The sequence below is a fragment of the Tetrao urogallus genome (genome assembly GCF_951394365.1).
Source record: "Tetrao urogallus genome assembly, chromosome: 1".
Lineage (NCBI taxonomy): Eukaryota > Metazoa > Chordata > Aves > Galliformes > Phasianidae > Tetrao > Tetrao urogallus.
The window spans coordinates 178,861,792-178,889,562 of record NC_136813.1 but is presented as its reverse complement, the minus strand read 5'-3'; the positions used below and the strand labels follow the sequence as shown (position 1 = coordinate 178,889,562).

The window sequence follows — 27,771 nt, the reverse complement described above, 5'->3', positions numbered from 1 at the left end:
TTCTTGTTCTTCCACAATTTATGACCTCAGTTTTTAACTTATTTTAAAACAAATCTACTCAGGAATTGAGTTTAACTTCTGTGCTATGTGATTTGGTGTTTTATAGCTGGCACTTGGCAATGTAATAAGTGCACTGGGAGATAAAAGTAAGAAGGCAACTCATGTACCATACAGAGATTCAAAGCTTACAAGACTACTCCAAGACTCTCTTGGGGGAAACAGGTATGAAAACATTGTACGTGCTTCATTTTGAATGAAAGTGAGTGAGTACATCTTCCAAAAGTAAAATAACCCTTACACTTATCACCGTGATAGAAACAATAAATCTCTGCTGGAGGGAGGCTCCAAAAAAAACCCAAAAAACCAAACAAACAAAAAACCAACCAAACAAACAAAAAAACCCCAAAAAACTACAGTCATAATAAAAAGTGCTGGCAATGCAAGGAAATACTGTAATGGTTTTTGCATCATTCTTTTCACTGCTGCTACAGCTTTACTAAACACGAGGCTTTGAGTTGCTTTGAAGTTATTGTTTCCAGGTAAAGGGTAAGTCCATCTTAGGTGATGGGTGCCAGAAATGTTTAATCTGTTACTGTGTTACAGCGTTATTAATTACAGCATATTTTAAAGCTTTCTGCTTCAAGCAGAGATTTTTTTTAATTGCTTTTTTCCCCTCCTACCTTAATTGTTAAACAATATTAGCATTTGATGTGTTGCAGTATAGTAATATACAGGAAGCAACTTTTCTTTCCTCACTGCTGTAAAATTCTTTAAAATATGAAGCTGTAAAACAAAACAAAACAAAAATCCAGAAAAACAATGAAAACAGTATCAGAATTCTCTCTAGAGAGCTTTATCTGATTATTGCTATTTTAACTTCTTAATCTGAAGGTTTATGTTAAGATATGTCCTTGAAGCTTTTGTCACTGATTTCCCTTCACTCCTATGCCTTACCTGCATATGGTTATGCCATTATTTTTCTTAGAAATGGGTGATACTAATAACTGGATTATTAGTACCACTCCTCTACCATAATTGAAATCAGTCACTATGGAGGTGACTTTTTTGCATTCAAGCGGCTAAAGCTTGGGCTTAAATGTTACTTTGCACTTACTTGCATTTACAAAAATAAATACATTTCATATTTTGAAGTCCTCATAGATGCTGGCTTCTGTTGAAGCTAGGCCTTGTAGGAGCTGGATGAAGGCCTAAAACACAGATTTTGCAGGTCAAGCAGTATAGCTAAGATTGCACGTCCTTGTGGGCCTCACTGTCTTGTCTGCTCTGATCACCGTGTGCAGGAGCTTGGTGTGGTCAGTGTCAGGTTCCAGGCACAAAGTACCTTTTTTGAACAAGGCAGCTCAGCACGCATGCTGCCATCTCTTACCATGGCCATCTATCTCAGGATATTATGTATGTGTCCAACTATCTGATGGTGAATTAGAAGCCATTAAAATGAAATGTCTGTATCACTAGAACTGTTCTTGTGAATCTGTTCTACGTGTGTATTCTACAGACGTGAGGAAAGAGACTTGGACTCTGGAAACTTTGAGCAAACATGCAGTGTGAGCATGTAGAAATATAAAATCCAGTGTGGTTGAGTACATTTTAGTAAGACAGTATGTATATTCATCTATTTAGTCTGATGTGGCTGATTGCTGTCTTTAAGAGAAAGTGAAAGCGTTCTGTTTCACAGAAGAACAGGGAGGAAAAGAACAGAGGAGTAATTTAACTTCAGTTTACTTCAGCAGCCTGCAGCATTGCAGTGTGAGAATAGCAGAGAGACAGCCGAAGTGAGTAAAATAGGCCTGTGATGTTCATTAGTGTTTAAGGGAGGAAGAAACCCAGTAGTGGGGGGGGAGGGGGAGGGGGAGGGGATAAAGGGGAATCAGGAAAGATCATATACATATCTCTAGGCCATTTCTAGAAATAACTATTTACAAAAAAAAATAATTTCTTGACTGATTATATACTAAATACAGTAGTTAAAGGTCATTTTTGAAACTGCACTAACTAAAATGATACTTCAACTCAAAGCATTTTTCTGTTTTGTAGCTCAACTGCTCCCTCTCCTGTGCTTCAGGAGGAATCACAGTTTACTGTAAAAGCTCAGCAAATGCTGTCCCAGAGCATTTACAAGAATATTAAGAAATATTATTTCTGTCTGTTCTGACTGATGTTAAATTTTTTCTCTACTCCCACTCTTTCAACCTTAGTTTTATTATTTAGCTAATACAAATAAGATAGCTCAAATTAGCAGTTTGCTCTTAAGGAGATGTTATAAACTGTAACACAATTTAAATAATTTCATATCCATGCTTTAGCAAACAAAAACGGTGGGAGAGCTCAATTTTAATAAATATGCAATTTTTCCTCTGGGAAATCAGGTTAGATCAATAGAAATCTGTTCCATTGCTTTCCAAATTCCATTGTAGATATTGCAGTGCACATTTATCCTTTCTCTTTGCAAGTATTTACTGGAAAGTGATTCAGGTTACTTTGCAGTGGATCCTGAGCTAGTGATGATTAAAGCATTGTATCAGTCTACTATTCTCACTGTAATCCTGATTTAATTGTAATTCTGTAGTAATTTGAAGGTGCATTTAAACAGTGATTCTGAGTTGTTCTATTAACCTAATTCCCTTAGGTTGGGAGGGGGCATTCTAAAGAAATGTTAAAATTGAAAGTGTAGAACAGTGTTTAAAAATGAGTCTCCTATAAAATACAGATGGGGAAGTAGAGTTCTGGTTAATCAGTTTTCAAGACAGCTAGCAGAAACAGTTGTCTGAGGTTTGAAAAAGTAATCACATTCTAAATTGATGGCACAACAGTCTTAATCTTGTACATTATTCAGAACTAAACTAAACCTCAGCAGTTTGTGGAGCTGATACAATGATGTACAGGAGGTCTGAGGAAGACTTGCTAAAATTCATTCTATACTGAGCCTTTCCCATAGCCGCAGGCTAGTTTCTCTTTCCATTTAGCTTCCAATGGTGAATATAATTGCTTGGCTTGGAAGGATTGCAAGCAGTAATTTGTTTGTCTCAGCTGAAATTACAGGAGATGAAGATCAGAATCAAGTTTGTCTAATGCAGTCTGTGCACACCTAACACAACAGATATGCTTTCATATACAACAAAGGAAAGCGTGTTCCTCCAGTGCCCGATCGGGACAATTCAGTCTACCCGAATATAGGTGTTTCCCGTCTGCAGAGAATTTAGGGCATGTTGGCACCATTGGGTTGTGATCTACAGCTGGAATTCTGTTTTTGACCCCTCTGAATTGTTCTCTTCTGTTGTGAAATGAGCATGAGCTCCAGGGATCAAGGGTAGGGTGGGACCTTGTTCCTTCTTCTCAGTTGATTAACTAAAACACTTAGTTGGTAATAAGGTTTTTGTTTGTTTTCTGTTTTTGTCACCCTGGTTCTTGCTGCTCTGTCTGCTCTGTCTCTTACTTGAAGTATGCCATATGTACTCACCCTGTGTATCCCACAGTGGGATGGCTAGAGGGTGTTGAAGGAGCCCAGAAGCAGTGTTGGGAATAGAACTCAGCTCCTGCTCCTTTTTGTGGAAGAGCTCTAAGTAATGGTGTTGTGAAAAGTGAAAAAAAAACCAAACCACTTATTGCCAGAGGTAATAAGGAGAAATTCTATATTTTGGTCTTCTGTTAGAGTGCAAGAGATGATCTAAAGCAGGAAAATCTGGATCTCAGTAGAACAGTAGGTGGGCAATAGGTACCTTAGACTGTTCTGGGCACATATGGGCATCCAGAGGTGCACATTCAGATTTAGTAGGTTGGTACCTTGTAAATTAATGTGTCCTGACAACTACATGATCCAAATCACTATTTGAGGCTTCAGGTTGGCTTTAAGAATTTAAATCTCAATTGGTATTAAATTACAAATTATGTAAGTATTAGGAAAGCATTTCTAAGAGCATCCATTAATTGCTTTTATAGTTTTACGCATGATGATCTAACATCTCCTATGCTAAACTAGAGTGATTCATGATGTAACAGTTCTGGAGCTTTGTGGTTGACAGGGTTCTACAGTACTTTGAGTTACGTCTAGAATCTTTACACAAATATTGTGAAGTCAGTGCTCTTGTTTCACCTTGTACTTGAAGACCTGTTAGCCTGTCTGTCCTCATTTTGTTCTTGATTTGTAAACCTATGTTTGTAACTTGCAGTCAAACACTCATGATAGCGTGTGTGAGCCCTTCAGATCGAGACTTCATGGAAACCTTGAACACGTTGAAGTACGCGAATCGTGCACGAAACATCAAGAACAAGGTGATGGTTAATCAGGATAGGGCTAGTCAGCAAATAAATGCTTTGCGCAATGAGATTACACGGCTACAGATGGAGCTTATGGAATACAAAACAGTAAGTGTATTCTCTTAGGATTTCTTCTGCTTTAAAATGATTATAATTCCACAGCTTGTTTTCTCTTGGCTAGTTCTGCTTTACACACACACACGCGCGTGAATAATAACACTAATCTGTAAAACACGTCCAGTAATCCAGTTGTTACCAGGCATCCCCATGGTCAGTGATGAGAAACAGTCACTTCCAAAGTGAAAAATGACCACAATTTAGATTGCTCACATGTTTATTCACGTACCAGTTATTGTATGTTGCTTTTAAATACTTACTTGAGAACTAAAACTATTATGCTTTAAAAATGGTTTTTCAGTTATATAGGCCAGATACTCATAATACGCAACGCCAGAATTCTAGTCAAAGGATATTGTTTTCAGCAATAAATGTGGCTGCCATTGTTATCTCCCTTTGTTGTTCTTGAAGTAGTATCCTAATTTAATAAAGAATGGTCTTCTCATTTCTAAATCTCTCTAAGAAGTTCTATTTCAGGAACTGTGCGGGGAGGACCAAAATGCTAAGATCAGTATCTTGCAGATATCAGTGCTGTGGCAACTTTCTGTACTGTTTTGAAATCTTTGAAAGAATCATCTTTTGCAGTGAGCATCTAAGTGGAATGTTAAGCAATCTGTGGACTATCTTTTAAAATAGATTTTAAAAATAATACTAAAAATGCTTTTCTACACATAATTTTTCATTACTAGTAATAACTTATGTATTTACTTAAGGGTAAAAGGATTATAGATGAAGAAGGAGTTGAAAGCATCAATGACATGTTTCATGAAAATGCTATGCTGCAAACAGAAAACAATAATCTGCGTGTTAGAATTAAAGCCATGCAAGAAACTATTGATGCACTGAGAGCCAGAGTAACACAGCTTGTGAGTGATCAGGCCAACCAAGTTCTAGCCAGAGCAGGTATGCTGTGGGTGCGTTGTGCTTACTTGTGTGTAAACTGCTTAAGGAGTACATGAGTTCATATCAGTTCATGTTCTTGTTTCACGGATCCCTTGGAAGAGATATGCTTTTTAGAAGGTACTGTAGGACTTGCTTTGGCAGTGAAAGGCACCCATATAGTTCTCACCTCATTTCCAGAGACTTCTGTTAATAGAGGTAGTTTGGGACTCCGTACCATTTGTTCAGGATTATCAGCAGCATGAAATTTGAAATAATCCCTTTGGATAGGAATTACTTGTATGCTTAGTTAACCCAGTGCTAAATATTTAAGTACACGAGGACCCAGAGATGGGCGACTGTTTGCTTTTCGATTCGTAAAACAATCAACTGATAGAAATACCACAACACGTTGTTCTTCTTGTGTGTTTTGTTGGGATCTTTTTGATTATTGGAAGTTACTAATAGGGGGGGTGGGGTTGAACACAGAATAGAAGAAGTTACTTATAATAGTCCTGATCGAGGACACAAAAAGGAACCAAACTCCTAATGCAGCTCAAAAAAGAAATACATTTAATGAATCAGATAAGATCTAAACATGTAGACGATATGATTATTTCTTTGCTGGTACGTTGAGCCTAGTATCTATATGAAAATATTAAGTGTTACCATTCCCCTCTCTCTCCAGGAGAAGGAAATGAAGAAATTAGCAACATGATTCATAATTATATCAAGGAAATTGAAGATCTCAGGTATTTATGTAATATGTCTTTGAATCATTTTCGTTTAAAACAAATACTGGTAATGTCAGCAGCTGAATGCTCAACTGGTTGTTGTGCAAAATTTGACACTGTTTTTTTGTGGTAACTTCATAGCCTGGTATAAATTATAGCACTGACAAATGACCTAAAAATGTTCGAGGTGATTAATATCCTAAACACTTGCATTTCTTTCTTGGAACTGTGTCATTGCAAAAAAAAGTATATGGCTTTCCCACTTAGTATTCTATATTATACAGTAGCTCTTGTGTAATGAACATACAAAATCTATATACACTGCATATAGATGTTAACATAGTGTGTGTCTATATATTTGTAGATGTTCAATAATTATTCATTTAGAATTTATTTTGATGAAATGTGTACAGTTTCCATAGCCACTGTGTGAAGTCATGTGACCAGGAGATTTACCATGGTTGTTTTTTTTTATCTTGTATTGTGGTTTCTTCTAAACCTGAAGATAATGCATTACAATTGCAGATACCAAAGAGTTATATTTGTTTGTTTGTTTGTTTTAAGGGCAAAATTATTAGAAAGTGAAGCAGTTAATGAAAATCTTCGACGCAACTTGTCAAGAGCTTCAACAAGATCCACATACTTTGGTGGACCATCTGCATTTTCAATGCTTTCTTCAGAAAAAGAGACACTGGAAATTCTAGATATAGCCAAGAAAGATCTAGAAAAGCTGAAAAAAAAAGAAAGAAAAAAGAAAAAAAGGTTGTGTATAAATAATAGTTTTATTTCTTTGCATTAGTAAGGAAGTGTTTTATTTTTAGTTTTCGAACTTGACAATTCAGAGTACATCTTCTGTTGCTGTTGGGGATTGGTTCCTAAACTAGTGTTTCCCAAATCCTTTTACACATCAGATGAACAGCTGTTTTTCTCTTGAATCTTTTCTTCCAAAGGAATATATGTTATTTGCAGAATGAATGTTTCTGATAGAACAATTCTTTTTCTTATGTCATAGTTATGCTCAACTGTAAAAGCACAGGTGCTCTCCCTAACTTTAAAGCATTTGAAACTCAAAAAGAGTTTTCGAGAACAAAAATTATTTTTTTTTCCTTGATGTGTCAAAGAAAAGATATTCTGAATAGCTGGGAATTCTTTGGTAGCTCCTGGAATGGCTTCTTTTGCTTTCTCTACCTTCTGCTTTTATAAATGTTTTTGGTTTGAGGTTTCCTACTTTTCTGCAACGTCATGCTTAGCTGTTTTTTGTTGTCCAATTTCTCATCTACTAAAATGCTCATATACATTGATATAAATGCCTGTTCAGATAGCAGTTAGTACAGCAAAAATCTGTGCACTCCAAGACTTTGATTCTATTACAGGTCTTTCCTTTTTCCTTGCAATTCTCTGCGCTTCTCATCTATTGTCTACAAGTCAACATAAATTTAACAAATCTGAAATGCAGTAGAAATATAAGGTAGCTTTGTTAGTGAGATGTGCAGCTTGGAATCTTACCCGTAAATGCTTACATTATACAGATGTCTGATACTTTTGGAAAACACTTCTTTTAATGATAACTAAATTCTTTGTTGCATCTCATTTTTTCAGGACACTCTTTCATGGGTATTTAAGTTGATTTTGTGTGTTACATTTGTAGGAATTTGAAGAGAGGGTGGAAGTATTAAGTGAAAGCAGCAGAATCTTCTGGCCTCACTTCAGACAAACACTTCAATATGTTTTTTAACATATTAGAAGGAAGATTTTTCACACAGGGTGGTGATGCACTGGAACAGGTTGCCCAAGGAGGCTGTGGATGCCCCATCCCTGGAGGCATTCAATGCCAGGCTGGATGTGGCTCTGGGCAGCCTGGTCTGGTGGTTGGCGACCCTGCACACAGCAGGGGGGTTGAAACTAGATGGTCATTGCGGTCCTTTTCAACCCAGGCCTTACTATGGTTCTATGAAGAAGATCTGCTTTTGTATGTTTTTAAAATTTTAAAATTAAGCATGTGTTAAATACATGCTTAGAGCCCCAGTTGTTCAGTTAGTGTCTGAGTATTTGATGATTGTTGACAGGATTGTGAGCAGAAAACTGGTAAAAGTTACTATACACATTGAGTAATAGATCTTAGTGTGGTAGATGTTTACTTCTAAAAGAGATACCAAACAAAAAAAAAAAAACCAAAACAAAGGCACCAAAAAAACCTCCCCAAAAGCAAAACAAAACAAAAACATTTGGAAGTTTTCTACAGCAGTAAATAAAAGAGGTACGTCTTAATTTTGGTCTTTTTCTGAAAGATGTGCCTATAAGTAGTGATGTTTACACTAGGATGATAATATTGTCAGTGGGAAAGTCCAGTGATCTGACCCAAGGGCGAGGACTAATTGCTATAAACTTTGCATTATAGAATTGGAGAGCCAAAAGAGAATTCAAGTTGAAAGAGCCCTTTTGAAAGCCCCTACATTTCAAAATGGGTCTTATGTTCCCATTTTATAATCTTTTTCCATTTTCTAGTCTTAAGTATGGTAAAGGTTGGCCCATCTGTAGTCTTCTGAACAGTTTTTATATTTCTGAGTTGCGTGTGCCAGGAAAATAATTCCATAAATGTGAAGAATTAGAATTTGAGAGACTGCACAATTGCAGATTGCTTCCATCTAACAAATGAAATGTAAAGTCTGTTTCTGGGACATATCATTGTTAATTTTTATTTTGTCAAAGTGTCAGATGTTGGAAATGGATATACTGACGTATTGCAAAGGGGCCATTTACCCTGTAGTTTGGCAGGGATTCTTTGCTCTACTTCTGTTTCCTACAGGCATTTAGCTGCTTTTACTGTAGTACTTCTTTATAGGGTTGATATTATTAAAGTTGTCTAACTAGTGCTTTCCTATGAAGATGGGATTGGTAAAACTAGTTAGTACCTTTGCCCCTACTACCTTTCTTGATCTGCTCATTTCCTGCATGAGGATCAGTATGATTGATTAAAGGTGCAGTTTTAAGTACATGCAACTTATATAAATTCTTCTGAAGTAGCTTGAAGACCTAAGAGTTAGTTTTTGAATAAGCAGCAGTTATGTAGTGCTTCATATCTGTAGCCTTTAATAAGCATGCATCATAAAGATTGTTGGAGACAGTTTATACCCCAGTAATGTTTTGACATCTGAAATACTGACATATACTTCCGCAAACTTCTGACTCACCAGAAGTCCCACAGCAAATCTCCCATGTTTGTTAGTCAACCTTACACATCTTGTAACCTTTTTTGACTGTTGTCTTTTGACTTCCATAGCCTTTATTAAACTAAATTAGTGATAAAATCACATATGGTTCAGCATGTTAGCACCTAGCTGGCACTGAGGAGAGGTAGCAGGCAATGTCAAGTGGAAGGGCTCACACTCAAAGCTTGCTCATAATGGGAACATGAAGAATATACTTTAGGACATTCTACACTTCCTTATGTTATCCAGATGCTTCTAAACAGCTATGATGCCCTTTGCGAAGGATGAAAAAGTACAAGTAAAAATACTAACTTTTTGTCCATCTCATTGCTTTTGATGCTTTTTTTTTTTTTTTAATAACAAGCAATCACTGGAATGTATTTCTGAATCCCAGGGAAAAAAAAACCAACCTGCAATTCTCTTCTTACATAAAAACAAATAACAAGACTAAACAAAAGAAATAATTGCAGTTCAAAAAAAGTTTGAATTGTATTCAGAATATATGATTCAGAATATTATTACTAAAAAAAAAAAAATCTCGTCCTTGTTCCGCGATGTTGCTGATAATATATAAGAGTGGCAGCACCTATTGTATTTTTCAGTGTTTTACTTGCGAATTTTAACAGGAAAAAGTAAAGAGGGTTTCTTTGGTTTTATTTAGTTTTCTTTTTAGGACTAAGAGATTTTTGAACCCACGTTAGAAACAATTCTCAAAGTGAAATATATAACTTCTTCACGAGTATAACTTGAATTTCTAATCGTTGGTGGTGACAGATCAGTTAACCTACAAATGCTGCTGCTTTGTTTTCTGTTTACTTTCCAACTGTTCAAAATGTATTGCCTTTTTACTACTTGTTGTCTTTTGACAGTATTTTTTAAAATTTGGTTTTAAACTCCACAAGCTCATATATCATTTTTTTTTACCTTCTTATCACTTTCGCTTTTCACTGTCTGGTTTGTCCTTCATTGACTTGGCCTTCCAATACTGTACCTCGTGCTTTTGAAGGCTACAGAAACTTGAGGAAAGCAGTCAAGAAGAAAGAAGGTTGGAATATTTCCCAGGTTTTTAATTAACTGTCATTTCAATTAACTGGTTGTCATACAAGGAAAGAAGTTGGATAGATTATTAACCCCAAGAGTAGTTCATTTGGCTCTTCAAAATTCTGTCCTGTGTTTTGGCTTTTGGCAAGTGCTTCAATAGGAAGAAATCTCTATTGTGGAATTGAGGTTGACTTTGGGATTGCAAGCAGTTGTGGGACGGTGATGCCTTTGGGAATCGCTGTAGAATTTGGTAGTTTTCTTTCTTGCATGGCCTGCCCTGTATGAGATGGAAGGCAGGAGGAAGGTGCTGTAGCTAATATCATATAAAATATTATAGTAGGCAATATAGCAATTCAATAATTTTAGCATATGAGTTTGGGCCTTCACACTTCAGTTAAGTCTGTTCATAGTCCCTTAAGTTTTACTTATTTATTGAAATTGCATTGCTGAAACATTAACCATTCTTTCAGTTCAGTTTCAGCCAAGGTAGTAGATATATTAGATAGTCACAGAGAACAGTCACATTGAAGAGGAAGGAGCTTTTGTTTTTCAGCTGTATACTTTGATCCAAAAACCCACATTGGATTCATGTAGAGTGATAATGTGAACCTGCAGAGCAGTAGAATACCCATTGAACAGCGTGGTTCTGCCTGGAGGAGCTGCTGGCCCTCCTTCCTCCTGCCTTCTCCCATTCATTAGGCAGAACACAAGTTCTCTAGTGGTGAGCTTCGTACTGTCTGCAGGAGAAGGGAACCTGGGAATTTTTTCTCATTGTGCATGAAGATTGCAACTAGATCTGTTAGCACTTAGACTTGCTGTCCAACATAAACCAGAACATGTGGGCCGAGTGAGATGGGAATCTGTGGAAATGAGATTGCATGGCTCAGTATTCCTTGTCTGGTGTTTGTTTTCTGTTCTAATGGAGGCAGGCTGCTGCCCAAGTGAAGGCAGTCTGCCCACTTCTGTTCAGCTTCAGCTGGGCTCTGTGCCACTGCTGGGGAGCGGGACAGGGGGAGCCATCTAGCGTTGATCTGTTTAAAAAGCAATAGAAAGAAAAAAACCTGCTTATACGCAGAAGCACTGTCTCTTAATTAGCACTCTTCAGAGTAGAGCTCTTTTATTTAAAGTGACTTTTAGATTTGAGTAGTTTCTCAAATCTTCTGAACGTTTTTTTGTCACTGCACTGAGTACTGGATTTATCAGTTATGTCTCTCATCTGGGCTCCTCTTGGTGTCAGTAGAGGAAGATGAATCTGCCTAATCAGTGACAGCACATAACTCGTCCCACCGTTATGCAGTTGAAATTGGGTGAAGTAGAGTCCACCCTATGTGATCCCAACCATGTTTTTCACTATTACTCCCTACTGTGTCTACTCCAGTTCTGTCACAATTTCCTTTCTGTTGAGAATCTTTTCCATTTTGCATGTGTAGTTCTAGAGGGATTGACAGTTTGTCCTGGGCAATTTGCAGAGTGCCGTCAATTTTAAATTTTAACGCTTGCATGTGGCATCTCAACTGTGCACTTAAAAGTTAAGAAGCCATCCTAATGGCTAATACACCAAGTCAAAACTGCTGCAATTTGTATAAGCCCTCACTATGGTTACAGTCCAAGTCCTCAAGAGAGGAAGAATGTGAAAGTACTTGTCAGTTACATAAGTTTTGAATTGCACTCTGAAAAACAGAAACACAGATGTGTACTAAAATGCAATCTTGTTTGTTGGGAAAGTTTCTTTTTGAAACACATTCTTATAGCAACAATTCTGTTTTTGTAAACTATTTTTGTTATGTTTGCCTATTTGGAGCATTCTCTTGATGTCTAACTAGACAACTGATCCAAAAAATAGTTATAGTATGGTATGTTAGGAAATATGCATAAACCTTAAGAGAAAACTTAGGCATGGTAGACTCTGTTATAACTTGAGGGCATGTATCTATAATGTATATTGTACTTGCACATAATATTCTTTCTTTGTTTAGTAAAAGCTGTTTTGGGTATGCTGCAACTTCCATGCAAAAAGAGTACAGCTGTGGTTTACAAACATTTATATTTTGATTGTCCCAGTCGTGTAATATGGTCTAAAACAGTGTAATACTCATTAATGTTATTGGGCAAACTAAGATTAAGAGCAAAGAAGCATTATTTTTGTTTTCTGTAGGAGCTTGGAAGTTGTGTTTTACCCATGCACAACCTGTATACTTTGTCTAAACACACTTTGGTTTCATCTTTGTTTTGAATTAAAACTTAATGTTTGGGGGGATGGGAAGCACTTGCTATTTCAGTTTGTGAATATTTTGTCTGTGCCTTTTCTACTAGTGCTAAGGATGACAACACAGATAACGAGCAGGAGAAGAGAGATGAAAAAGGCACTTCAGAGAGAGCAAATAATGAATTGGAAGCAGTAAGTATTTACAAGTACTTGTGTTGATTTGTTTATTGCCTGTGTACTGATTTATATTGTTGTTGAAAGAAAATTAGGAAAGAATGAAGTGAATATTGCTGCTTCTCAGTGATTGTAGGAAGTGAATGGGGGATGGAAAAGTGTGGATACATTTTGATGTCTTTCCACTCCACATTTTGCAGGAGGAAATTCAGGAAGTAAGTGATCATGAAGATGAAGAAGAGGAAGATGATGAGGATGAAGATGACATGGAAGTTGTTGAAAGCTCAGATGAGTCAGATTCTGATTCTGATGAAAAAGGTGATGTCAGTGCAATATTTCTGCAGATTTTTTGTATGAATCCTGTGTGCCATTCTTGGCTTTTTTGTGTGTGTGTGTTTGTTCACTTTTTTGTTTGTTTGGCAGAGAAGATAGCATGTTGTCAATGCTGTTCATAATGCTTTGTTGATTGTATGTCCAGTGAATTCTTTGTGAGTTATGGTGCTAAAACATACATCTGATCGAGTGTATCTTTGCTTGCTTTAAAACTAAACAGAAGCTATCGAGTGCTTAATAAGGCATTTCTTCTTTAGTTAAAATATATGAAGCAAAAATACTAGGTTGTTTTTGTAACTCAGGACTAATCACCAATTGACAGCTCCCATTTGGCTAATTTGAAAGAGGGTAAAATTTAATTTTGAAATGCTGGAAGCCCATAACCTTCGTCAGTTCACAGATGTTGTGGCTATTCATGTAGAAGCATCAACATCTGGTGTACTTGTGGCATGCAAATTAGGATTGCCAGGGTGAGAGAGAGCAGTTACCAGCAATTCACTCATGAGTTGGGCCAAATAGGCAAATCAGAGCTGTTGATTCCCGCTTGTTTGAGAGTCACATAAGCAATTAGCAACAGTTGCAGAACCTGAAATAAATCCACATTTTAAAAATTAGTTCTGGAGCACGTAGTCTTAAACCAAAAAAAAAAACCTGATTGAACAAAGCAATTAGTTAAGCATTTACGAATTTTGTGTGGGGATTAGTTCTTTTTTTTTTTTCTCTCTGAATCTTCTCATTCCTTCCCTCATTCCACCTTCGTGAATACTGCAGCTTCTCTTCTGAAGATTTTGACTTCATTTTTCCACAAGCTAGAGAAAGGAAGTTCTCCTATTGGAGTCTGCCAGTAGCCATATTTTCCCTTTCTAACCTGCTAGGTTTCTGAATGAGAGTTATTCTGCAGCCCTGAGGTGATTGAACTCTCACAGAGTAACTTTTTATGGGGAAAGACAGATTGCTGTTGATGAGATTTAAATGTAAAGAATTATAACAGCTGAGTAACTATGTTCCAGTGAAAGATATATTTACTTCCTTTCCCATTCCTAGAATGGAGGGTGTTTAAAGGAGTGATATGGTCAGGATTTCCAGATAGTGGTTTTGTTTGCTGCATTGTATTTTGTGTGAAGTTCTCATAGGTAAAATTACGTGCCACGAAATGGCCCTAACATTGCAGGAGGAATCCACAATTATGTGGTTCTCATTGTTACATTAACAGGAATTTTCATTTTTAATTATCCAAATCTTTTTATTTCAGAAAATTATCAAGCTGACTTGGCAAATATCACCTGTGAAATAGCCATTAAGCAGAAACTGATAGATGAGCTAGAGAACAGCCAGCGAAGATTGCAGACACTGAAAAAACAATATGAGGAGAAACTAATGATGCTACAACATAAGATTCGAGACACTCAACTTGAAAGGGATCAAGTTCTTCAAAACTTGGGTAAGAATTACAACTTTATTTAAATTGAAATTTGTAAGATCTGCAAGTTGAATTGTTTCTAACATCCTTGCTTCCTTTTCCAAATGTGGTAAGAAATTGCGGGAAATATGAACTAGTTTTTACTCATAATGCAAGTGGATCATACTTTGTTTGTTATTGTTTCTACCAGAATGGTGAGAGATTTTTTGAGGTCTGGTGGGAGTTGCTGCTTCTGACAGGTGTTTGATTTCAATTTTCGAGGAGCTCTCATTTTCTTTTTAACACAGTTCTTGAGATAGTACTCGAATTACAAGTTTTCTTTGGCTCCGACCTCACCCCCTTCTTTTAGCTGTCATGAGCTAAGACTGAGAATCAAAGCAGCCTTGCAGAAGTGTTTTACAGACCAAGCTTTTTAGTTTGTGGTAGTCTTAAGATGAGAAATGAACTGTGCACAGGAAGTCGTGAGCGACAAATGAGTTCAAGTTTTGGGAGAGTATAGGGGGAAGTGTTTTTATTGATTTGTTTTGACTGTTTCATACTGAAAATATACTATATATGCTTTATTATTGTGTACTTAATATGCTTTCACTGTTCCCTTATTCTTCCTTAGACCTTCCCTTTTCAACAGCTCAGAAGCAGATACTAGGCTTGATGGCTCTTGGGATATGGTTTGAGCAATCCTATCAGCTTGTGCACATGTGTGAACATGCATGTGTGCATCTGTCTTCAGATACTTGGATATCTATTTTCCTGCATTCAAACAGTGCAGGTGACAGGAGCTAGTTACAAATGAAAATTTTCAAGTGTATTGCAAAAAATGCTAAAAGCAGAGGAAAATTGTCTGACGTGGCAAAGCAAAAACCTCTTTAAAAAAAAACAGATTAAAAATTCTCTTTTGCTCTAGGTTCTGTAGAGACATATTCAGAAGAAAAGGCAAAAAAAATCAAGTCAGAATATGAAAAGAAACTCCAAGCCATGAATAAAGAACTTCAGAGACTTCAAACAGCTCAAAAAGAACATGCACGACTGCTTAAAAATCAATCTCAATATGAAAAGCAACTGAAGAAACTGCAGCAAGAGGTGACAGAGATGAAGAAAACCAAGGTATGTTTCAGTATGTTGAAGTGTCAGGCAATGACTGTTTGTTCTCTGGAAAATAAGATCACCTGTGCATTTATCCAGTGGATGAATGTTACATGCTGTCAGCTGCTCAAAGGACTGAAAACAGAAGATATGAAGACTAGGCTATTCCTATGTGTGCATGACTGTCTGGGGAGCCCTTTTAGGTTTAATTAATGGAAATTACTGCATGAAACACGCAGAGCTGCTTGTGCTGCTTGTTACCTGTTACTCAGCACTGAGTGAAGAAGACATTAGATGGAAGTAAATTGCTAAAAGCATGTAATATGCTGCAAGATGGCAGTTTGGAGAAAACTCTTTATATAAATGGGGGCAGGGAATAGAACTTCAATGCAAATGGCTTTTCTAAGTGATGACTTCTTTACAGGTTCGCTTGATGAAACAAATGAAAGAAGAGCAGGAGAAAGCTAGAATGACTGAATCAAGAAGAAACAGAGAGATTGCACAGCTTAAAAAGGAGCAACGCAAACGAGAGGTGATTTAACAGATAAAGAACTTGCATTTGGGATAAATGGCTGTCACTGAGACAGCATTAAATTGAAGGCATGTGTCCTATGTATAGTCATTCATTGAGGCTGGCATGTACCTGCTTTTTTTTTTTTTTTTTTTTTGCAAGTCAAAATACACATAATTTGATTTGACTTCTGTGATCATTCAGTTCCTAGTTTCAAGTTATAAGTGCAACAGAAAACAAAAGACTTACTCATTATGTGTATCAGTATTATTTTATCACTGAATCTTTACAAAACTATTGCTACTGTCATGCTATTGCATGCAGGTGTTCTTTTTGATAGAGAGTAACTTTATTGAAACACTCATTTTTATTTTGTCCTAAAAAGACCAAGAGCTGCAACTTCTCAAGTCACTTCACAAGAGTTCTGCAAACTTAGTTTAGTGTGTGAAGTTCTTTTTATTTTATTTTATTTTATTTTTATTTTATTTTTTTAATTTATGTATATGGTAGATTTCTTGTAACAGAAAATGGAGGAAATATAATGTGCTGTTCATGTTTCTTCTGCAGCACCAGCTCAAGCTTCTGGAAGCTCAGAAAAGAAATCAGGAAGTTATCTTACGTCGCAAAACTGAAGAGGTATTGTCATAAAACAGTAATGCATCTTAGACAACGGAAGGTATTATATTGCTGCAACTTTGAGTGTAGATATAGGGAGAGGTAGCTGTGTCTTTGCACTCTTGTTTCAGGTCACAGCCCTTCGTCGGCAAGTCAGGCCTCTGTCTGATAAAGTGGCAGGAAAAGTGAGTCGAAAGCTGAGTCTGCCTGAACATCCTACTCAAGAACCAAGTTCCAGCTCATCAGTTGAGCATGATGGTTCGAGGACAGCAGCACAGCAGAAGATGAGAATTCCTGTTGCAAGGGTTCAAGCATTATCTGTTACAAATGGAACAGGGTAAGGGTTAAAACTCTAAGAACTTGTCGAGAACTGGAAATTGCATGGACTTTATAGCAGATGTTCTTGTAATGACACTTACTTCAGTTGTTGGCATTTCTCAAACTATAGTCAGGTAATGCTCATAGAATGGATTTTTTTTATCATTATCAAATGTAATTTCAATTTTATGAGCTTAAGTGTGGAATAACGTAAAACAACATTAAAGGATAAATTGTACTAAAATTTCAAAATCCAGTTAATCTATTTTTAAAGAAATATCCTTATTGGTCCAAGACCTGTAATGTTTAATTCAAATAAAATCTTGTTGCAAAACATTGTTTAATATATACTGATATATATACTGATGATTTTCCACTGCAGTTTCAAGTACGTTTCCTTGTTAAACAGGGAATGATTCTTAGATGTCATTTTATTTCAGTTGTGCATCATGTAAGATGCCAGGGTTTGATTCCTTTTTTCAAATGCTATGTACTAGAATATAGTAGAATTTGGTGGGGGAGTGCAGGTAGGTGTCTAGTGCAATGGCAAATTGCAGGAAATTTTGCAAAGTATTTTTAAGTCATCCATTAAAAGTATTCTGGCCTGATTGTTTCCACCTTCAAATCTGAACTACTTCAGCCTCAGATGTATGCTTCTCCTGAATTTACCACAGGAAGAAATACCAGCGGAAAGCAGTGACAAGCAGAGTTTACTCCTCAAGGGCAGCCAGGATGAAGTGGCAGCTACTTGAACGCAGAGTCACTGATATCATTATGCAGAGGATGACCATTTCCAATATGGAGGCAGATATGAATAGGTTACTTACGGTGGGTGAGCTGCTATGGACTATGATCTGCGTGGCCATAGTGACTGTAAAGAGAGCACTGTGTTTGTGTTTGTGGTAAATGTGTTGCTGTGATGCCAGCATAAGCAGCGACTTGGAATCCCTTGCTGTCAATGAAGAAACTTTTAACTTCTGTGCACTTTTGGATGATAGGATTTCTGTGCTTAGCAAGGAATAGAAGCCATAATAGGCTAATGTGTAAATATATTAATATACTTAAGTGTGGAATTTCTTTCTTCCTGTAGAAATAATGACATGTTATTTAAATTTTAAAAAGGAAAGGAAAACATAAAGAAGGTATACTTCAGTGCCTTAAGTGTTTACTAATTATTTTCTATGTAATGTTTTGTCTTTGGGCAAAGTAGCAACGTGAAGAACTTACAAGAAGAAGAGAGAAGCTTTCAAAGAAAAGGGAGAAGCTCATCAGGGATGGGGGTGGCAGTGAAGCAGATAGAAATGTCCAGAACATAAACGAAGAAATGGAATCACTAACTGCAAATATAGACTACATTAATGACAGCATTTCTGACTGCCAAGCAAATATTATGCAAATGGAAGAAGCAAAGGTAGGTCAAATATTAATTTAAATAATGGAAAGGCGGAAGAGAAGCAGCCTTGAAAATATGCTTTAAATAAGAGCTGAATTTTATTTTCATTCTGTGATTATTGAATTAGGAACTAGGAATAAGTGGAGTCTGGAGTGAAGGCTGTTTATACAACTGGACTTTGAGATATGAATCTTGGGCTTAATGTTGTAATGCAAGTTAAATACTGCGAAGTGTTTAAACATCAAAACTGATGCTTTCTATTCTCCTGGTGCCAAATTGAGTTATTGGAATCAAAGGTTATCAGGTTGTGTTCTCTTTCTGCAGCTGTTGATGTACTTCTATTTTGTTGTATTGTTTTTGTATGCTTCAAATATACGTAAGCAATTTTGTATGTCATCACCTCTGTAAATTCTTTTTATTACCTATTGCATTTTTATAAATTTTCAATTATGGAACAGTTGCTATCTGTAATCAAGGAGGCTTTTCAGGAAAAGCTGCTTGAGATAGACTTTAGACAGACAGTTTCCCATTAAATTGCTGCTATGATTGATGTAGAAAGTTGTGTGTTATCAAAAGCAGTGAAATTCATGTGTGAAAACTTCATATGCATCACACTGTACATGATCCAGCATGAAGAGCACACCAGACAGTCTTTTAGATCTCTCAGTGCATGATGGTATGAAGTCTAAACAGTAACACCAACTCTTTTTTTTTATATAGCAGTTTCTGAGTTCTCCCTGTGCCACACTGGGCTAAGTTGTGCCTTAATGCATTGTACATTGCCAGCAGCTTTTACTGTTTTAATCGCATCAGGGTTCCTTGAATTTTGGACAGCATGTTGCGAGGTTACTGGACTTTAAACTAACAATAAAACGGTAGTGAACACAAACGATTATTCCTAAGGGTTCCAGAGTACTTAATACTAACTGAGAGTAATCAGAAAAATGATGACAAGAATAGTGGGAGAGATCTTCAAATATACAAAGGCTGCAGAGATTAAAGAAACGCACTTATTTCTGTACGCGCTGTGAATAGCGTAGTCTGCAGAAAGAAGGGCTCTGAGTTAGAGGCTAGTAAGAGCATTTTGATAGGAAAGAAATGAAGCATTGCAAGAGACTTGGAAGGATGTGGAATCTGTACCATGAGGTAGTTTTGGGATAGTTTGGAAGAAAAAACACACACAAAAAACCCCACCAGGATGAAACTGTGTGGCATGGTGTAGAGGTACCTGAAGGAATAACTGGGTGATGTTGCAACATTCTCTTACTGTTTCTGTTTTCTGTAATTATGGTATTGTTACAAAAAAACCTTTATTTTTTTCCCAAACCTGACTGTTTTATTGCTGCGTATGTAGGAAGAAGGAGAGACCTTGGATGTAACGGCAGTGATAAATGCTTGCACTTTGACAGAAGCCCGATATTTGCTTGATCACTTCCTCACAATGGGTATCAATAAGGTAATGCAGATTGTGAAACGTGTGTGCATCAGGACTATTCCATGTATCATGAGCTGAGCTGGTAAAGGTTGGCTAATTTGAATTTATGACTATAGAAAGTAAACACAAACAAAGCAAAGCAGGTCAGCACTAATGAGTTGCACTGGCTCAGAGTGGAGGCCCTTGAGATCCTTTGTACCCTTCAAGCTGTTACCTGTTTTTCAATCCCCAGAAGAGTCCACTTCACTCTATGAAAAACTAGTGCTGTTGTAGGAACAATATGAGGTAATTAGTAATCGAATTCTTTCCATGTTTTTTTTAACAAGCTCTGAGATAGTGTTCAGTGGTTGTGGTTTTTGTTTTTTTGTTTTGTTTTTGTTTTTTTTACTAAGACTGGCACAGCAACTTTCTTGAAAATAAGATCCATTTTAAAAATTAGTTTCAAGATAGGATAACATATTTCATGGCGTGCTTTGGTCAGACTTGGGCTTTTGAGTAGAGCAAGATGAGCTTTTCATAGAACTTTGGGAAGTAATGTTTTCATAATGAGTATTTGGCACTTTATGACAATGTACACGTGAATCACATGCTTATTTTCTCTCTTAGGGGCTCCAAGCAGCTCAGAAAGAAGCTCAGATTAAAGTTCTTGAGGGGCGCCTTAAGCAGACAGAAATTACTAGTGCTACTCAAAACCAGCTGCTGTTTCATATGCTAAAAGAGAAAGCTGAGTTGAATCCCGAACTTGACGCTTTACTGGGTCATGCTTTGCAAGGTAGTTTTGTCATCTTATATTCCAAATAGTCAGCTGCATGTCACGTTTGCCTCTCATGCATGCTGTACTGGGCATTCTAGGTTGTTTCTTTTCTGAATAGATGCTGTATTTTAATGTATTAAATTTTTAATTATTTCACAATTGATATGCATGTATGTCATGTGTAAGTATATCCACTCAGCATTGAAATGTAGGAAATTCAGAAGCTTTTTATTACTGAGGCCTTAAAATTCGAGTATTTCACTTATTACTTTTATAAAAGACTGCTTTTACAGTTTCATATGATTTTAATTTTTGAAAGTGGAATTCTAAACGTAATTCTGTTCAATCATCATTTGTTAGAGATTTTCAAAGTGGCATCGTATGTCTGCTACGGCATCTATTCTACTTCTTGTGAGATAGTAGTAAGGAAAAGAATAGGATACATTTGGGTACTTTTGTTTTATTTCTCTTTATAACTGGATATGTTTTGATTGGAGTGTTGCTTTTGTTTCCTTGTTGTTATTGCACAGACCTAGATAGCATACCACTGGGTAAGTATGTCTAGCTTTCTGTGTACTGTACAGCTGCATGAATTACTAATTCATTCATGTTCACTAACTGGTATTTCTTAGAATTCGTGTGTGTGTGAAGTTTGCATGCTGTAAATGTACTCATTTATTATGAGCTTAATGAACATTTCTTCCTTTCTGAAACGACCTTTAGCCTCACATTATCTTTGTTAGACATGATTTTGACTGAGGAAAAAGAAATGATTCATAAATGCAGTTCATTTTTTGTAGACAAATTACTTTGTAATGTAAATAATTTACAGAATCCAGATACCTCACTTTTTCAATTGGATTTAGTTGCTGACCACTAATTTTGGGGAGATGAATCTTTTGTTGCTTCTAAACAATTTTCAAGTAAATGACATACATTTCCTTCTCTCCTGTGACTCCTGGTCACGAAATTGGCTATGTTTGAAACCTCAAATATTCCTGATGTCAGTAACAGTTTGTTTTATATCATCTGTTCCTTCTAAGCCCATGAAGCTATCCAGGAATATATCATATATACCAGACTTTGTCTTAAAATGTATAGATTATTGCCAGAGCTGGTGAGAGCAGTTATAGCTGTGCAGTGCCCTGGCAGGTGACACCTGATAAACAGGCCAGGGCATGCTGCTGCATTTGCTGAGTATTTCTTCAGATGCACCAGTGGTTATTAGTAATGTAGTTTGTCTAAAATAGCCTCTGTACTGTATACATGTGCATGTGTGTGCCTGTTCACCCCTGTTGGAGTGAAAATAAAGCTTCTCTAGCCAGGATGTTTGCATTTCCTTTTAGCTCTAGATGGGACTTGTTAGAGGCATCTAAAGCAACCTTTTGAAAATAATTTTGTTAAGTGCATTAAAACAGTAGCACTGTTGTAAAAATTTTTGGAAAATATGTGTGTTAAAGAAGCTTTTTAATACTCTGAAAGCCTGAACTGAGGCTTTTAAAACACACGTCAATCAGGACTGCGTTAACACTTAATAGGAAGGAAGCTTCACTGTGAGTGTATCTAAACTGAATATGCCATACTAACCTTAGTCCACACTGAAATTTGCACTTTTGGTAGTCTGTATTTTGTAGATCACTCGTAGGTAGACCTTTTTAGCTGGAGGAAGTTCAGAAAGTACTGAAGAGAGGCTTCAAGGCTGGGACTGCCAGCTGTGTGGCTGGGGCACACTGGCTGCAAGGCTCCCTGGTAAATCAGTATCTCAATAGGCTGCCTGGAAGCTCAGGGGCAGTACTGAGCTCCATCCCAGGCAGTAACTGTACCTTCAGAGTCCTGGTCATCAGCTGCTCTTGCCTTCGATGCCTTTTTGCAGCTCTGCAGTCTGTATGTTTTTAGCAGTTTGAAACCCACTTGGCTTGGGGAACTCCTGCATTTCTCCAGTGTAGTTGTGTACCTGTGCTCAAGTGTAGACTGAAGAAAAGGTTTCAGTCTGCATCAAATTACATCACAGGCTCAGTTTTTATCTTCAGACCAGGCTTCTTATGCACACCTACTTTGTGTGTGGATGAACTCTTCGCACCTATTGAGACGTTAATGTGACCACAAAGTTGGGTCTTGAAGTCACTCCTTTCTGAAGCACCTTCCCACCCATGACATCTGGTTGTGTCTGGTTGTGACTAAGAGTTTTGTACGTGCAGATCCTGAAAGAGCAGCTCAAATGTCATCGCCTTTGGATTAAATTGCTGGCTGGCTGCACTGTTCTGGCACTGTTCATTTTTCTTTGTGTGAGGATGAAGACCTCGTCATGAAGTCATCAGAAAAGCTCTCCACTGGTCTTTGATCACTGGTTTATTAACAGTTATGTCTCCTGCTCCTCATAAGCAGTACTGCCTTCAATGGCTTAATTGTTTCTTTTTATCTCCTCTTGCTCAGGACTTCTTGTGGAATCTTGCTCTTCTGTCCCTTTTTGTTGGCTCTTTGTGCTGTTTTCTACCTGGGGCCTCTCACAGGCTTCCTGTGATCCACTGCAGATAAACTCCAGAAAAATATTTATGTAGCATGTCAGGACATGTTAGTGGGAATCCACAAGTAGAATCCCATCTTTTGTGGCCATATTGCTCTTTCTACTTTTCACAGGTACAGCAGAGTTGATCACAAGCCCTTTATGAGAAGGTCACGACTTTTCCAGGAAACGTTTTTTAGAAGTAGCATGGGCAAGAAGGCAGCATTTTCCCTTTCTTTATTTCTTTGGACAGTTCAGCTGGAGACTATTTATCTTTCCCCCAATTTCTCCAAAACATACTTAAATTCCATATTTTAAATTTAAGTTCATGAATTACAACATGAATTAAAAATTGGTGAACACACTTATTTTAATATGGGTACTAAATATGTTGGTTCTCTGTATTACGGAAGTTATTTACTTTCTGGCAGAGATATTTAAATAATCTTAAAGTACTCAAACAATAAAGAAGAGATTTAGAAGAAAGTTGTGAGAGTATTATTTAATCCCTAACGTTTCATGATTATGTTCAAAAATATGGAACTTGCAGGAATTTAATATCTATATCTTTAAACTATGCATAGAATGTATTATTATACTAACATGCAAGTAAGAAAATTTGTTTTCTCAGCAGTTTGGAATTGTTGTACATATGACCTGGACTGATCCTCTTAGCTTAATGTTTTGCACCATTTGCATGCAGACATGCATCGATCTGATGTTTGACAGCGTTACAGGGTGTGACGTGCATGCTGGGTTTGTCTGTTGTGAACAGCTTTATGTCTCCATTTTTCTTCAGGATCATTTTATACTGAAGAACTTTGTGCAGTTAGCTTCAACAATCAGTATTTTTTAGAAACGGTTCTACAGTATTACGTGGTGGTCATCCTGTTTTGAAACCTAGATGCTTATGTACTAATGAAGTGCTTGTTTCTTGTCAGGCTGATATTGCAATTCTGTATAAACTGATCTGAGCCTCATCTCACTTGCTAGTTAAAAATGCATTATTTCTTTCACTGTAACACATTTGATGCAGTATTGGAGCAAGATGATTATGAAAAAGGAGTCAGAACAGAGATCCTCACTGTCCATTGATTTGCATCTTCTCTTGCATGTCTTGCAGATAATGTCTTTTGCTTTGTCCTCTTTCTTTCTTCCAGATTTCATTCTACAGTTTATTTCTTTTTCTCTGTCATCCATGTTGCTCTGCTACGATGAATAGAGGACCACATCCAACACAGTATGCCAAGGTCTATGATTTCTTTAGGCTGTGTGAAAGAACTCAGGACAACTTATCAGTGAAAAGGTTACAGAAAAAAATAGAAAAAACCAGGAAAATTCCATGAGAACTGACTAGCAAATAGTGAAGAATATTTGTAAATCCCTATCTTTCATATGCTGATCATCTACATTCAGTGTTGTCTGAATTGTTTTGCATAGTATGCAAAGCCCGAATATCCTTTTGTAGTTGGACAGGCTAACAATATTATTTTGGAATTTTTCTAGAAAATTTGGAAGATAGTACTGATGAGGATGCTCCATTGCATAGCCCTGGGACAGAAGGAAGGTGAGTGATCTTTGTTAACAGCTAACTGGGTCTGGTTCTAAAAAAATTACTGTCCTTTCTTCTTTTTGTAACACATATTACATATTCATCAGAAGATACCTGTGATGTGTTTTCCTTTCAGTTTGCCTATCAATTCAATGGAAAGAAATGTTAAATTAAAATATGCATTCTAAAAAGTTAACTATTTTCTTACTAATTGTGTTGCAATTTTTTGTTTAGTGCATTATCTTCGGATCTTTTGAAGCTTTGTGGTGAAGTCAAACCCAAAAGCAAGGTATACTGTAGAATAATTAGAATTCATACTTAAATGCATCTTCTGAAGGATGCTATTACTTTGCTCTAGAGTCATAAGTGAGCAAAGACAAACAGAAGGTGAACTGAGATAATGCTTGTATGATTTTTATGTAGTGTGTTTTTTGTTTAATACTCTTCTCTGTGAAGTAATAATAAAAATACATTGTTTTTTCAGTATCTTGTGGCTGAATTTTCATACTTAGAGAACAGATATTTTCATAAATTAATAGCATTCCAAACTGAGTAGATCTGCAGTTTAGTATTAATTAACATCATGAAGGGTAGAGGTCGGGGTATGTTCAAGTTGGGGATTAGGAAAAGATTCATCACTGGGGGTAGCTGGGCGTAGAACAGGCTGCACAAGGCCCCAGGCTGCCAGAGCTCAGGGAGTGTTTGAACAAGACTCTCAGACACATGAAGTTTGAAGTTTGGATGGTGCTGTGTGGAGCAAGGTGTTGGACTTGAGGATCCTTATGGATCTCTTCCAACTCAGAATATTCTATGATTCTACAATTAATGAGGCTGCTGTTTAATATTAATGTCAGTGGAAACAGAAAACTTTTTTTTTAAATTTGCTTCTGCAGTCATAGGAATTTAAGGAGCTTATAAGATAAAGTTTGACCTTCAGGTTCTAAATTAAAATTATCATTACAGGTAGGTTGGCTGCAGTTTAATATTAATGGCAGTGGGAACTAGAAATGTGTACTGTTTGTGATTTGCTGCTGTGGTCGCAGGAGCATAAAGCAAATGGAAGTAGAAGTTCTAGCCTCTATGCTTTGATCTGCAGTTGACTCTGGAGGACTGTATCTAAGTTGGCTGTTGAATTATTGATAGTGTTATTTGGCTGCGCAGCTCTTTGGGCAGGTAAACTGAAGGAGTTTGATCTGAAAATGTTGGCATGAAGTAAACGTCATTTTTGTGAGGGCTGTGTTCACACTGGGCTTTTGCCTTTCCCAGAGGCGTTGCTTTCCTTAAGGAATAGATTTTAAATTTGCAGCAACTAAACTCCTAACATGCACGACCAGTTCTCTAAGAATGATTGTTGCACAGAGCTTGGCTCCTCTGTGAGGCCTTCTGCTGTTTCCTAGCTGTTGAAATGCTGAGAGAATCTTAATTCATCTCAGCTTATGTCAATTTAGAAGTAGTTTAAGCCAAGTAGCAGCTACTTTTACGTCATTGTAAGCTGTTACTCCATTGTAATTGTAGTTATTTAAATTCACACTTTGCATTACTCCTCTGCTTTAAAACATTTCATTTGGATAAATCTTAGGGAGTAATAGATGCTTGTAGTTAGTTTCCAAGCACATCCTTTCAAACAGTTGTCAAGTCAATGTTTTTCAGTGTTGAATTTGACTTACCTTCTCTGAAATCATTGGAGTACAGATGAGCTTCCTAATTTAGTTTCTAAAGGAAGCTGCCAAGTGATTTGAGGAAAATGCCATTTACAAGCTAATGATAATCTTAAATATAGCACTGTTGAAACATTCTAGAACGTGATTAAGTCGCAACTTGCTTTTTGTTTATCTCCAGGCCCGCCGGAGGACCACTACACAGATGGAATTGCTGTATGCAGATAGCAGTGATTTAGTCTCTGACATTAGTGCTGCAGAATCAACTTTGCCTGGCCTTCTTGCATCTGCTGCAGAAACCCAAGAAAGTGGGATGACTACTGACACAAATGATACTTCTGCTAGGGACAGAGAGTTTATTCCCCCACCATCTGGCTTACCTTCTAAGATAGGCAGCATGTAAGTTTGGCCATGCTGTACTAATTGTTCTTTGCTTTTTAAAAATGCATGTTGCCCATTTCTTCTAATCTATTATTTTAACTTTACAAGGTAGGTTAATACACTTGAAGCTTACTAAATAATACTGACAAAACCTTTCCTTCTTTTCTGCTGTCACCACTCTAGACACACTGAAACACACTGTTAGTGTGTCTAGAAACACACTGTTGAAAATAATGTGCTGCTTACAGGAGATCCAAACTTCTCTTGTTTTGTCATAGTGAAATAATCATTGCCTTGTTTCTAAATTGCCTTGGGAAAAAATCCATCTAGTACCTCAGATACTTTGTTTCATTAGTGCCCTGGGAAATTTGCTTTCTTGAGGTGCAGCAAGAATATGCTTAGAACAGCAGGGAGATCAAAACCAAACCAAACCAAAGCAAATAACTGGCAACAAGAAAAAATGGAGCAGTGTACCAATAGTATCTGAGTGTGGTCTCAGCTGTCAGGTAAAATCTTTGTGGGAGACTTCATGCAGACCATGCTTAACCTGAAGAAATCTTTACACTTGCGTGCTCAATTAATGTAAAGCTGATACAGACACAGTTAATACTAGGAATCCTCAAAAATCCTTTCTAGTTACAGACTGTGCTTATCAGCAGAACAGTTTTACTAATTGAAATTATTACTTGATACCAAATTAAACTACAAATTTTGTTTTCATCCTTTTTATTATGAGGCCAGTAGTTGTCTCTCATGTATTCCAATGTGTTTTATTTCATTTGCTCTTAGTGTTCTTTTTATATCTTGTGATATTACTGGTGATTATTAGCCATTCACTGCTAGAGATGCTAGAGACCTGTATTGTTAGATACTAGCTCATGTGTTCCATGAGCTCTTGTGTAAACTAATTGCATATGTTGTATTCAGTGATATGGAAAAAACATACCCCATAGCCATCTTCATGTCACAAATGCTGGAATTAGGCATCTTTCACTATTCACCTGTCCTATCTGCATAATATTTTTACAGTGGTTTCCATCTGATGTACACTTGCAATTTTGTGTTATTTCTACTGTGTGTTTCTGGCATGTGCTTGAAGTGGCAACCATAAAAACATAAAACTGAACCATAAAACACTGCTGACAGCAATTATTAACCGATGCTGATGCCTTCAGTGCAT

At 36.9% G+C, this 27,771-nt stretch overlaps 1 protein-coding gene across 5 annotated transcripts in view; it reads left to right on the top strand.

Annotated features, from left to right (window-relative positions):
* The window catches only part of KIF21A (kinesin family member 21A), a gene marked incomplete at both ends in the record, with an annotated part of 82,563 nt that overhangs the window by 37,122 nt on the left and 17,670 nt on the right, over positions 1–27,771 (top strand). The window contains 21 exons of one of the 5 annotated variants that reach the window (XM_079541698.1): positions 107–222; positions 4,188–4,383; positions 5,106–5,295; positions 5,960–6,023; positions 6,570–6,767; positions 10,221–10,259; positions 12,569–12,653; positions 12,836–12,953; positions 14,221–14,409; positions 15,293–15,492; positions 15,896–16,003; positions 16,550–16,618; positions 16,729–16,934; positions 17,590–17,743; positions 18,126–18,326; positions 19,663–19,764; positions 20,350–20,515; positions 21,028–21,048; positions 24,507–24,567; positions 24,787–24,841; positions 26,392–26,609. In XM_079541698.1, coding sequence (XP_079397824.1) covers positions 107–222; positions 4,188–4,383; positions 5,106–5,295; positions 5,960–6,023; positions 6,570–6,767; positions 10,221–10,259; positions 12,569–12,653; positions 12,836–12,953; positions 14,221–14,409; positions 15,293–15,492; positions 15,896–16,003; positions 16,550–16,618; positions 16,729–16,934; positions 17,590–17,743; positions 18,126–18,326; positions 19,663–19,764; positions 20,350–20,515; positions 21,028–21,048; positions 24,507–24,567; positions 24,787–24,841; positions 26,392–26,609 — 2,756 coding nt within the window. Of the gene's footprint in view, positions 1–106; positions 223–4,187; positions 4,384–5,105; positions 5,296–5,959; positions 6,024–6,569; positions 6,804–10,220; positions 10,260–12,568; positions 12,654–12,835; positions 12,954–14,220; positions 14,410–15,292; positions 15,493–15,895; positions 16,004–16,549; positions 16,619–16,728; positions 16,935–17,589; positions 17,744–18,125; positions 18,327–19,662; positions 19,765–20,349; positions 20,516–21,027; positions 21,049–24,506; positions 24,568–24,786; positions 24,842–26,391; positions 26,610–27,771 lie in introns of all 5 variants that reach the window. The other 4 variants (XM_079541700.1, XM_079541699.1, XM_079541702.1 and 1 more) reach the window with 4 other exon arrangements.